This window comes from Gallus gallus, chromosome 8 (genome assembly GCF_016699485.2).
Source record: "Gallus gallus isolate bGalGal1 chromosome 8, bGalGal1.mat.broiler.GRCg7b, whole genome shotgun sequence".
NCBI classification, from domain to species: domain Eukaryota; kingdom Metazoa; phylum Chordata; class Aves; order Galliformes; family Phasianidae; genus Gallus; species Gallus gallus.
Window position 1 is genome coordinate 27062571 of NC_052539.1, and position 13230 is coordinate 27075800.

The 13230-nt window shown below is 38.6% G+C and overlaps 1 protein-coding gene across 13 annotated transcripts in view; it reads left to right on the forward strand.

Moving 5' to 3' along the window:
• Positions 1 to 13230, forward strand: part of PATJ (PATJ, crumbs cell polarity complex component) — a 142289-nt gene that overhangs the window by 59702 nt on the left and 69357 nt on the right. For all 13 annotated transcript variants that reach the window (XM_025153268.3, XM_046944710.1, XM_046944709.1 and 10 more), the window contains 4 exons: positions 109 to 286; positions 1116 to 1226; positions 1972 to 2049; positions 5027 to 5147. In XM_025153268.3, the coding sequence (XP_025009036.2) occupies positions 109 to 286; positions 1116 to 1226; positions 1972 to 2049; positions 5027 to 5147 (488 nt within the window). The remainder of the gene's footprint in view (positions 1 to 108; positions 287 to 1115; positions 1227 to 1971; positions 2050 to 5026; positions 5148 to 13230) is intronic.

Here is a 13230-nt window from a genome sequence, read left to right on the forward strand (position 1 = left end):
TCTGCTAGATAGTCTTGAAAGACCAAAAGCTTACATTTATTCAAGGCTTTGTGTTTAATAGCTTAAAAACTGTTTCAAGCTGTTAGACTTCTGCGTGTATTTTTTCAGCGTTGAGATCTTCAGAGATCCTCATGTGTCTCTTGGAATAAGTATTGTTGGTGGACAAACTGTCATAAAGCGCCTGAAGAATGGAGAGGAACTTAAAGGGATCTTTATCAAACAAGTTTTGGAAGACAGCCCAGCAGGAAGAACAAGAGCTTTAAAAACTGGAGATAAAATACTTGAGGTAAATGCAGACAAACCCACCTTTTCATGCGTAGAAATAAAGTTTGACTCAGCTTTGGAAGGATGGATGGAGGAACAAAATACAACCACCACTTTGTGAAGTATTGATGGCTGTGTTTTGAAAACCAAAAAAATACCCCTGCTGTCTTTTCTTTTTTAAAGGTTTAACAGTGGAGATCATTTAACATTCTCCGAGAAATGAAAGAAAATAAAAAGAATTACATGAATGAATAGGAGTAGTTTATGCTATAGCTTGCTATAACTTTTAGGTGTACATTATAGAAGAGTTTACTAAAATATATGGGCTTTTATTTTGTATATGTTTTGTATTTGTTAGCGGTCTGGTTATTTACTGCTTAAAGGAAATTGCTGATTTTGGCAAGTGCCTGAGGTGACAATGACATTGCAACCTTGGGATTCGGAGATAGATAAGCAAAAATCAGCCCAGCCAGAGATGAAAACCAGGAATGGCATTCCTGTATGTACTTTAGGGCTGCATGTGACTTTTTGAAAGATGTTTCAAAACAGATTTAGTTTACAAACAGGTCAAATCTGAAAGTGTTAATATACCTAGCGTTCTCTGACAGTCTTATTCTTTGTTTTTTGGAATAGAACAGTTGTTTGACAAAATATATGGCCATCTTTATTGTGAATGCTAAGTCACATGCTTCTCCTTAAACCATCCCAGAAAAATCCTTCAAAAATAATTTCTATTGACTGCTTTTGGAACCTTCCTCATATAAACTAATCTTCTGTGAATGTACGTGATCTCTTTAAAAGGTGCAGTGCAAATAACGAGCTATCTAATAAAAACAAATGATATTTTTTAGGTTTCTGGGATAGATCTACAAAATGCCACACACGAAGAAGCAGTAGAAGCTATCAAGAATGCAGGAAATCCTGTTGTGTTTGTAGTTCAGAGTTTGTCTAACGTACCAAAAGTGAGTTTATTTCTATTTTTTATTCCAAAATTTAACAAATCCGTTGTATGCATCTTATTTTAAACTCGGCTAAATTTCTTTTGGCAAGATCTGACAACTTGTGTTCCCATCCTTTCTGTCAGACTTTCTGCTTGTAGACCACATCCTTTCTTACCTGACTTGATTCAAAACCTTGTTTCTCTGATGTAAATCAAGTAGATGTCAATTTGTTGACTAGATATTAATTCAATTCTCCCATCTGTAAAATTGCAGCTGGCCCTGTGTATTCTAATTTGTTTATATTTCATAATGTAAAAATACTCTCAGTTATCCAAACGAACAAAATATGAAATGATGAAAAATAGCCAGATTGGCACCAGCAGCTCCACGTGAAATGGATCACAAAAAAAAACTGAAGTTGTCCTTCAGCAGCAAGTTAAATATCAGGAGATTTAGATGTCTCCTCATCTTCAAGGTGAAGGCAAGAAACCTCTTAATGCCTCTCTAAGAAACAGCACATGATTCAGAGGAATGCTTAACTGAATGGGGAGATGGGGCTAGGTGTCAAACAGTGAGCACAAAAACTCAGTGTTTTTAATTTCAGTGAAAACAAACTCCTCAGATGCACTGCAATGCACTTCTACATGGAAAACCATGAAAAGTGCAGAGTGTGATGGATGGCTTTAATATTGTTATTGCCTAACTTTCAGTTGTTTTGCAGCTATAACAGTCTTTTCTGGTGTGTGTAATATATGTTGTTTTACAGGTGGTTTCTGCCATACATCCTAAGGGAATGAAAGTCAGCAAAGATCAGGATGCAAACAAAGAAAATAAGAGTGAAAAGGTATTTATTCCATGTAATGCTACACCCAAGTTTTACTAAATCAAGTGATATAATAATGTGTTATAATGGTATGATAAGCCTCAGTGAAGTCTGAAGTGAAACTTGAAGTGCTTTGTTGAAATGTTTTGACTCAAGTAGCTTTTGTCAAATTTCTGCCAAATGCAAGTTAGGATTCAGGCTCCCCTGGTGGTTCTCCCTTGGTGCTTTATATTGGCATTTTTCTGGAGTTGCTTGTCTTGCTCCACAGGGAGGCAAATTGATTCTCCTTTTTCAGTGGAAATAGAGAAATAATAACATGTACACAGATGATATCCTTAATGTGAGGCTGTCTGAAATTCAGTAAAATTGTGTTATAGGATAATTAAATCAGGTAGGTCTCCCAGGTTTCCTATTGCTGTGTAAAACAAGGAAATGACCGAGAGGTCTGCTGCTGGCCTGCTAATTGTGAAGCTATTACAGTAGCTCCTACAACAGATTAAAAAAAAAAAAAAAAAGAAGGAAACCTGTTTGATATAAACCAGTGGATTTATTTTAATCACTAGAGCAAGGGAAAAATTTAATTTTTCATTCTCAGCCAGGTTGCTTTAATGGCCAAAGTATTTCCCTGAATGCCTTTCTTCTGGGAACTGAGTTGACCTCTGCAGATCAGGCGTACCTTTGAGGACGGAGAAGCAGAGACAGAATTAGTGTGGACAATAACTTTGGCTCAGTGCAGTTTAACATGCCAACAACAAATATGACAAGCTTTTCATTTGATCCTGCTCAGTAATTTTGTGTTGTTGTATAACTGAGAAGGCCCTCTTATCTCTGAAAGTTTTTGTAGGACTGTATCTGTCAGATACAGATGCTATGAGGCTCCATTATTCCCTTCTCCCCCCAGCCCCCTCCCCCAAAAGGAAAAAATCAAGATGTTGAAGTTTTGCTTTCATGCCCATGGATAATACTTACAATGAAGCAGTCACAGTCCCCTTTTCTTGGTTTTGTTATCGATATTTCTAATCTCAGAAGCACTCATCCTCTTGCAATGTGCTGCCTTTAATCTCTGGGACTCCAGTGTGTTCTGTTCTATAGCGTTTGGAGGTTAAAGAGGGAACCTAATCTTTTTCAGACCTTTTTCATCTGTTGGTGCTGTAAACTGGTGGGTGGAATATAGAAAAGCATCAGTGCCTAAATACATAGCTCCTTTTTAGCTTTGAACATGAATTCACAAAGTAGTCATACTGTGCTGCAGCAGGGGCATCTCGGAGTTGCAACGATTTGCTATTAGTGGATTACTGGTCCGTGTCCCTGTGGGAAATCACTGATATTTCTAGTCCAGTCTTCAAAGTCTCACAAAAGAGTTTGGTTTGAATGTTGCTATTTCCATCTGAAAAAATCTGCTTGTTCCTGTATGATTAATTATCTTTTCAATAGTGAAGATTTTTCTCTATTTAAACACTTGAAACTTGTTGTGGACAAATCAGCTTTAAATTCTTTAACTGTTGAGCTGTTTTTAGCTGTGTTTTTTGCCATTGTCTTTGCTGGAAGGAGCTGTGCTAATTCAGAAACACTGTGTACAGTGTAGTCCAACACAACAGACACACCTGGGTTCTCAGTGGGTTAGAAGTGATGTACAAAGCTTGCCCTGAGCCATAGCAAGATGCTGGGTAAACTTATGAATCTCACATAATTTCACACGCTTTCTAGCAAGTATTTATTGTCTTAAATGACTAAAGGTCAAGTTTTAGATTCTTGAGTTGCTAGCAAATGACAGTGATACTAATTTGTCATAGGTAGGTGGAAGAGTACCTGCAGTTTTTCCATGTTTACGTGTCTGGTTGTGTTCTATGTGAGTCCTCTGCTGCTTTTTGGACCTTCTGGATTTTGTACAGATCTGCCTCTACTGAGATCAAGCTAAAAGTGGAAGGGTTATCTGGTGTATTGTATGCTTAGAGAAAACAGCTACCAGGTCTCTGAGTGCAGGGGTTTTACTACCGTTGGACATAATTTCATTTATTAGTGTTATGCTGTCCTTGGTGCAGCGTTTTTCTGTAATATTTTTTTGAACTGATGGGATGATACCAGTCTTATCTCAGAAAACGTGTGTAGCTGACATTGCAGTTGGCTAGTTGAACTACTCCACGCAAATTTAGGCTTAAGAGTTTAGAAATCTGTATGCAGGTTCAGCTTTCATTATACCTAATAGAAGATTTTATTCTAGATTTGATGTTTGGGTGTTCTGCAATTCCCAGCTATAGCAAAACTCATTACAGGCATTCGGGCTGCTCTAATGGCATAACGCACTCGGTGTACCCTTTCTAAAGTGCATCCTGCTATTAGTAATGGGGTTGCATGGGATACAGTTGAATGCAATTTGGTGAAATCACATAGCCAACTGAGGCACTATCCAGTTACTGTGAGCTATAAAGCTGTTGCTTGGACGAAGGAGCGGCTGTTGTCATTAGACCCAGAGCCCGTTCTTTATGCCTGCTATGCACCGCTATATGCATCATTATAGGAGCTGTCTCTATTTATGTGAGGTAACAGAATTTTACCGTACATTGTAATTCAAATTTTTTTTTTTACTATTTTAACCAAAATGAAGATGAGGGTCTAAATATTACCATGACACATTAAAACTGAGTTCTTACTCTAAATATTAAAAGTCTGTTGACTTCAGACAGTAGAAGACAACTTTGTTGAGCATTTCTAATGAGAAATGAGGGGTATGATTCAGTGTTTATTTTCAACCCTTGACTAATATTCATACTTTCGTGTCTGATACACAAGTATTTTGTCAACAACTGTTCATTCTCAGTTGTACTTTTTTGATGTTAGTTCTTTTTCTGTTTTCTTGCCTAAAAAGTCTGTGCTCCAGATTTTAGTGCTGTGATTAAGTGCTATGTATGAACACATGGAGCTAATAGGATGTTGGTTTTTTTTTTTTTCATGCATGGAGGATACAAAGCATATAATTATTTTACTTTGAATCCATCAGAGAAAGTATGGGGCCCCACCTCCAATGAAATTGCCACCTCCTTACAGAGCGCTTGAAAGACTGCACTCAGAGGAAGCCAGCGTGGATGAAGAGGAGGAGGAGGAGGATGCTTGTGCAGAGAGTAAGTGGTGCTACAATCGTTGTGTCAGATGATGTTTGTGTGATGTAGTTGGATTATATGATATGATAAACATATCTGCCTTTTTATAGAAGTAGTGCTCCTATAGTAGGCAATAGGATCTAATCCTCAAACTTGTCCTCACTGAGGGCTGCTGATTTGATAACTTACCTGTCCTTCTCTTCCCAGCCAGGATCTTACAGCTCTGTTCAGAAAAGATGTAACAAGGTCTCTATTTTCAGTCTAAAAAGGTCTAAGTGAGCTGTAAAGTGCTTGCTTTGGCAGTGGCATCAGCCGTGGAAGTCAGACTTTGTGCTTTACCCTTGTAATTGCTGTGGTAGCTGAGCAGGCCTAGGCTGAGAACCATGGGTGAGTAGTCTTCACCCAACAAAGCCTGCAGTTGATTCGGGGCATTGTGATTCAAACAAAATATTTTCCTTTAAAAAGAAAAATATGCTGGTTTATTGTTTCAGTGCTGTTCTGAAAGAAGCTATCCCAACTTTGTAACATCTTCTAGGGAAAGGTTCTGCAACTATCTTTGTTTTGATTTTATTTTTATTTTTTTTTAAACAAATCACAATGATTAGCACTCTGTGCAGTCATTTAGGGACTTGGAGGAGAACGCAGTGCAACTTGAGAGTCTTCCACAGCATGACTGATATTCCACGATGCTGCTTTATGAATTACAACTTTGGATAAATGCAGAACTGTTATTCATAGCTTGCCTTGAGTAAATTATTTAGGGATAATAAAATCACAGATAAGAACACAGAATTATTTTCTTAAATGAGACATGCCAATTCTTTTTGTTGTTATTGCGCTCTCTTGTACCAAAACAGCATACTTGTTTGTTAGCAGCAATGATGTTTCTCCTCGTCTGTTTCTTGGAGTGGGTTTTATTTTCCTAAGTTAGGGCCAAACCAAAGCAGACAGATGCCATTGTAGCTTTTGCCCTTGGAGCAGGTATGGCTCCCACCCAGTGTAAGATCTGATCCTGAGGCCTGCTGATGGGAAAGCTCTTCCAGCTGCTCTTGCTGACTTCCTCCTCCTTGCTGGCACTGGTGTGCCATTGGAGAGATAACTAATGAGACTGGTTGGCTTATTGGTGGAGATAAGAAGGTTTTGGACGAAGAGGAAAAAGGTTTTTGGTGTTTTGGGTGGTGAGTGGTAGTCAGGAGGAGCACTTGATTTGAAACTCAAGCATCTCAGCAGCTGTGGAATGGACTACACAGTTTCTTTTCTATGATGACTTGAAAAACTGTTTTTTCTGGACATGTGTGCACAGTATTATATTTGTGACCTACTTAATGTCCCTAATTTTTGTCCTGATTCTTCAGCACCATCCCAGCAATCTCAGTCCAGGAAAGTACCTGCCCTCTTGACAGTGCCAATTTGCATGTTCGTATTGGTCTATTCCTTGCCCGCTTAGTATGCTAGTTCTGTGTTTTTTGTGAACTTCATAATTTACTGAGCTTCACTGAACATAAGGTCAACTTAATGTATTGTCTTCTGTATTTAGACAAATAGGTATCCTGAAAGGAAGAGGTGTCATTTCAGGTGAATTCTTGTAATAGTCTTTCCTTCTTTCATTTACACCCCGTGGTTCTCAATCTGTGCCAATGGTGTGGAAGGCCTTAGAAGGGCATATTGAGGTCGTAGAGCTATTAAGTCTATGTATTCTAGTTGTGCTACTGATGGATGTAGTTATTTATTTAGCATTCTTATTAATACAACTTAAATGTCATGAACCAACTCATCAATTTCTTTCATATGGCAGAAATAGCTTACTTGCTCCACATCACGCTTTTTCTCCATGCTTGTTTTTCCATACCATACTCTCATCTTTTGCCTCATGTTCTTTTTCATCATTCCTCATACTGAAAATGAAAGCAAAGCACTGTTAGACTTCCTACTGTAAAAAAGAAAATGTTTCTTTCCTTTCTATCCTGTCCACAGTGCATCGCGATCTCCATTTTCAGTCTGTTTCCCCCTTCAGGTGGCTGAATAACCTTTTGATATTGATTTCCTTTCCCCTTTGGGATTTAAACTCACTTGCCTTTTTGCAGTGCTCCCTTTTATTTCTGCTTTTCCATCACTGAAACTGTGGCTTTCATTGCTGGCTTGCTGTAACACTCATTTCTTGTAGGTGTTCTGCCTTCTCTTTTCAAAGGTAGTTTTTGATCCAAAAAGGGTAACTCCTTGTTGGGTGTTGAACTTGGTTTACAGAAATTTCATACATCCTCCACATTTCTGTGGTTTAAGTGCTGAGCTCCACTGACATTGCAAAGAAGATCCAGACTTTTATTTATTTTTTCAAATATGTCTTCTTGCATCCTTACCCTAGGACCTGCTGCTCTTTATATTCCAAATTAATTTGACCCATTAGTATCTCAAAGATCATCTTCTAAGTTCCTAAATAGTGTTCTGCTGCATACTGAAGGCAAGTTGAGAATAGCATTTCCTCTTTTTTTTTTTTAATTTCTAGTGATACTGTTGGATCTGTACCAGTATCCAGCTCTGACTCTGTGTAGTGTGCTGCTTGTTTACTCTGTGCTTTGACTTCACTGTTTTAAGACTTCTAGTTCACATTTTAAGATACTTTTGTAAAACTTGAATCCTTTGCAGAGGAATAGCAGTTACATTGGTAACAGCTGGAGAAGACTAAGCTTACAGGATTTGTAGAAGACAAGTTGTTTCCTTAGTTGCTTATTTAACTGTTTGGCAGACCAGCTTGGTGATTCTTCATCCTGCTGCAAAAAGAGCCTTCAGAATTCTTTGTCTTGGAAAAAAAAAAAAAAAAAAAAAAAAAAAAAAAAAAAAAAAACCTGGAAATATTACAGTGACAGAGGTGATTTTGGAGGATGTCACTCTCCATAAAGATTTATTCTTTTCTAGGTTTCCCAAATGTTAAAATCAGATTTTGGAGAGAACTAAAATAGAAAAGAAAAAAAAAAAAGAAAAATCAAAACAAATAAAAGGGAGGGAAAGCATACAAAGGAGCCATTTGTACTTAGGAGCAGCTGTGCTCCAGACTGTGTCAATAGGCATTGGTGTATTTTCCTTTAGTGGCGGATGGCTGTAGGTGTGCACTAAGAGTCTGCTAATAGACTAATGTGCACCCTGTTGTGGCTTATTGCTGTAATGAGGGGTTAGTAGTAAAAAGAAGCAGAGGAAATGGATGGGCAGAGTAGTTTGTAATGGAATGTTTTGTAAGCTTTTCCTTGGAGCATTCGTAGCTGTACAGTTTGGATATATTTTTGTAATGAAGTTGAGGCAGTCATAACTCAAGAAAGGCCTTAAAAAACAACTATTAGAAAACTGTAAAGACAACTACTGGAAGAACTTGGAAACTTTGATTTCAATTGATAATTCATTAGTTTTTGTTAGTAAAAGTTCTTGTCTAGTTAAGAGACTGAGATTGATCCGGTGGGTTTCAAATAAGCTTAAAATAATAAAAACAGATAATAAAAAATAGTGAAAGGTGACTAAGATAATGGACTAGATGCTGCAGCGCTCAGACTTCCTGTCTGCAAGGATGTTTGACTGTATCTAATAAGGGGATAATAATGCCCCCTTCCTTTTATTTTGTCTGCAGATAATGCAAAAATCAATGAAGCTGTAAGAATGCATAATGATTTATCTTCCTAACATGCTTTTGAGGAAAGGTGCTTCTTCTACTGAAGCAAAACTTCTTTAGTGTTTCACCCATGTGTTCTCCTCTGTGATCGACCTGTGGCTGCTTAGGGTGTAAGAGGGGCACTTCTCCATGTGTGTGTGGATTGGTTTGGATGAACGTACCCAAGGCTTTCACAGCTTTTGTAGCATCAGTCATGTTGGTACTCATGGGAGAGGAGGATGGCTTTCATCAAAAGCAAAAGCTAAAAGATGGTACAGAGTTCAGCTGAGACTTAATGGAGTGTATGGCCAAGCACACGGGGTGCTTTAGGTGCACCCTCAGGAAGTGTTTGTGTTCTGCTGTGGGTGAAGATGAGAAAATATCATTGTCCCTTTGGAAAAATGCCAGAATGATGAGCAGTAACTAAACAAAAACATCGATCAAGCAGTTTAAGCCTTCAGTATCCAACAGTTTAGAGTTTGCCTTACATAAAATGGTGCTAAAACAGAGGAGAAGGAATTTTAATGTGGGGGCTGAGGGGGTGGCAAACCAAAACCTGTGATCTCCAGGTGAGGCAGCTTGTGTAGCCAAACACCGCCTCTCCAATAGATGTCACTGCAATCAACAGCAAATGGAGAAGATGTTCAAAGAGTAACATGTAGCCTGGAAAAATGCTTCAAGCTTTAGGAAAATAAAATTTTGAAGAAAAAAAAATAGCAATTGCAATAATTAATTGTCTTCAATATATTAACAAGTGTATTTAGTACAGTGTGTTTCTAAAGACCGTGCAGGAGTCAGGATTAGACAAATAGAGCAGGGACTTTATTTTCTTGCTGTGTTAATCTCTGTTTAATATGACTGTACTGCTAATCTGCTTTTCCTTTTCTTATTCTGACCCATAATTAGCTAAAAATATGTAAGTTTTGTAGCCAGCCCTAATAGAGCATCCAGAAGGGCTACGCATTCCAGGCAGACAGCAAGCTGCTGTGCCACATGAGGATAGATTGCGATGTAGGTGTCATTGCAGTTTGGGGCTGAGGGTTAGCTTGGGTTTCTGTAACTGTGCTGTTTTCTTCCGTATTTGTGAATCACGTGCACAATTTTCAGCATCTGATGAAGTACTGCAAAAGGAAATTACATTTTTGATGAATTAATAGTAAAATTGCAGCTGGGACTTGTATTTTTTTTTTCTTTACTGTGTGCTTGTACATAATGCACCGAACAGATGGCTTTGTGTGTGCTGTGATACATGCTCTAAAGAAAGGACAATGATCTTTAAAAATGAACAAATTAATGACATTACAAAAATAACTGAGAATTTTGAGTTAATTTAAATGTACCATTTGGAACAGAGAATTAGTGAGGAATTCCCAAAATGAGTGAGTGCGTTTATAAATGTAGAGAGAGACATTTTATCTCTTTAATTACTAAATGAGGGATTGTGATTCCCTTCAATATCTTGGTTCAGCAAACTCATTGCTGTGAAACTAATACTGCTCATTCAGAGTTGCAGCAAAATCCAAGTTAGGATGAAGTTTGAATTTTCCCCGTGCTTCTTATAACAGATGGGTTTTGTTTTCTGACACGCTAAAAACCAGCAACAAAAATCCATGAATGCATATCAGTGTTGGGAAACTGCGGGATTTGCAGCATTGGTTAACAGCATATTTAGTGGAGCCATTTGACTGAGGAATGCAATTTTTAACCTCTGTTGTTTGCATGAGAAGGATGCTTCGATAAATAACGCCCATTAACCGTTCCTTTGCCACGCGGAGGGCCATTAAGCGTGGCAGTACCTGCAGCTCGCAGTGACACAAACAACCATTTGAGGTGACTCGTGTTGGGGATAGAGATGTCATTTGAATGCTAGCACAGCCAGGCAGTGCACAAACAGCAGCCGTGGAGCATCAGTGGGTCAGATGTGGGAAACCAGGGATCTGCTGCTCCCTGCATGCTTGCATAGGCAGCTTTCATCTGCTGGCAGATGTAACTGTTAGCTTGTGGGTAGCTTGAAATTAATATAATTGATGGCATCTCATAATAGAAACAGACAGACGGTTTGCCCTTAAGGAGAGAAAAATCTCAGAAAAATAGGCCCAAGGTCGTCAGAAGAAAGACGAGCACTGAGCCTGTGTCTGATGAGGATTTGAGCTGCTTACAGCACTGAATGTTTGTCAGGAATGCAGATACCTTGAAGTACATGCTGGTACAGCAATGGTACAAGGGGGTTTCCCAGGTAAGGATTCGAATCTCTCTCTGTATTGTGTTTGTTTCCAGCAAGTCATTTTGAGTATGTTTAGTGATATTTTAGAACTAGGGAAGTGCTGGAGATGAAAAAATAATGGCACGGATCTTCCTTTTTTTTTCCTCAGTTTGAAGCATGGACATATAGCATGATTAGAATATTGAATGCATTTAATATCTTTAATGTATTTTGTCTTCTGTTTCCTTACAAACCGTTGTTTCTGCTGTGTGTTGGTGCTGAACATTCTTATATACAAAACTGGTGAGAGCACGCCAGTGCTTAAAGTATAAGAATTCCTAGCATTAAATTTCTTGCTATATAGAATAATCTACTCTTCCATAACTGTTATTGTAATGTAGAGACAGATGGCTGGATTTTCTTCACTTTGCTTGTTAAGAATGTGTTAGGTAAATGTTTTTAGACTAAAATAAAAAGCTGCTGGGAAATCTAAACTGAATATTCAGCATTTTCGTGGTATAAAGAGGCAAAACAAGAATAAAGCAGTGTGATAATAAACAAACGAGCTATTTGCAGTGAAGGATAATCTAATCTTTAAATATTGCCTTAGATTGCATTTGTTCTTAGGTATGATCTTTTCTACCAACACAAACCAGGTATCCAGAGAATAGCATTAAAATGCAAGGCATGAAACGTACCGATTTGATGCTTTAAGGTTATTAAATTGTTTAAGGCACGGTGCAGGAAGCTTGCATTGCTCGGGATCTTTGATCTTACTCGAGTGTCACAGATAAGTAATTTCATGTAACTCCGAGATAAAGATAGCATCTGTGGTATAAATCTGCATACGCAGGTATTGCTGTGCAAACTTGTTAAGAGATGATGATACAGGTACATCTTTATATCACTCACTGAAGAGCACTTAATATCACTGCAATGACTTGCAACTAAAAATATGTAAAAAGGATGCAAATACTTAAAGAAATAAATGAAAGACAAATACCAGCCCGTAAAAGGTTATTATGTGTTTATAACCTTAAATATCTGATTTTTAGATAGGAGGGTATCTTTCATCATTACCGTCATAAATTATGTTGATCAACTGCACCAAAAGAAAAATAGAATAAGCTCTACTTGTGCATCGTGCCTTGTCCAGACTAGCAGAGCATTGCTTTTAGTTGGAATACAGAGCGCATTGTTTGCATAATAGCTCTGTTCCAAAATGGTCTGTTTGGTTTAAACAGTAACTCCTCCAAGTATGTAGTGGGAACAAGCCTCTAACAGCAGGGAAAGTAAAAATGTGAGATGACGATAATTTTATTCATTACAGATGTTACTTAATTTTCCACAGTATTGCAGTCATTGAGACAGCTGTCCAGAATAACTTCTTTAACTGTTTGAGGAAGTTGAAGTATTTTTTCTCCTTTGTCTTAAGTCTTGATTTTCCCCCATTCAATGCAGTGGCTTAGGGGCTAGTCGTCAATTTACCTTCTGCTTTGTGCAGACATATAATTGCTGTTTATGAGACTAGCTGGCAATGAAAAGCGATCCAGAATATCTCTCTGTAGGTATGCTAGCTGTGGTGCACTGTGACAGGCTACTACAAATTGTTCAGTGGCGTGTAGTGGTCACGTGCAAACTGAAAACAACTGGTAAGGTAAATGACACTAGGAAGATGTATGCATGAAAGGCTTTGATATCTGCCCCAGATGAACACATCAGTTATATTAGTGAATTCAAAATACCTCTACTATATTGGAATTGGAAGAGGTGTTGTGGTGATGGGCTGGAATACAGGTAGTTCTTTCTGCTACCCCAGGAATAACAATGAGCCTTTTGTTATTAAGATACCGATAGATACCTCTGCTTGCCTCGTGAGTGCTTAGGGATCACAGCTTGATCTTGCCTGTCTCTGTTTCTCCCAGAAAAGTTACCAGAGGCAATGTTTAAGCATTGATTTTTTTTTTGGGGGGGGGGGGGGGGAACCCGTCAAGGGAGCAGCAAATTTCTGTTGCTGTGAATGTAGAAAGTGCAACCTCTGCTGGACAGGGAAGGGGGAAGGTCTAAGGAGTGTGGCCCCCCGAGCCAAGGACGCTGGGTGTAACGGCATCCCTCTGCAGACAGCTCCAGTGTAGACTCTGTGGCTGTCAGCTCCCATTCTGCATGGGCCCTCCAAGCACCCACCAGCAGCAAGGGGTGAGTGCCTCTGCCAGATACCACCACTCCAGCTGAGCAGCTCCAGAAGGGAGCATTTTGCCTCGGGAAGG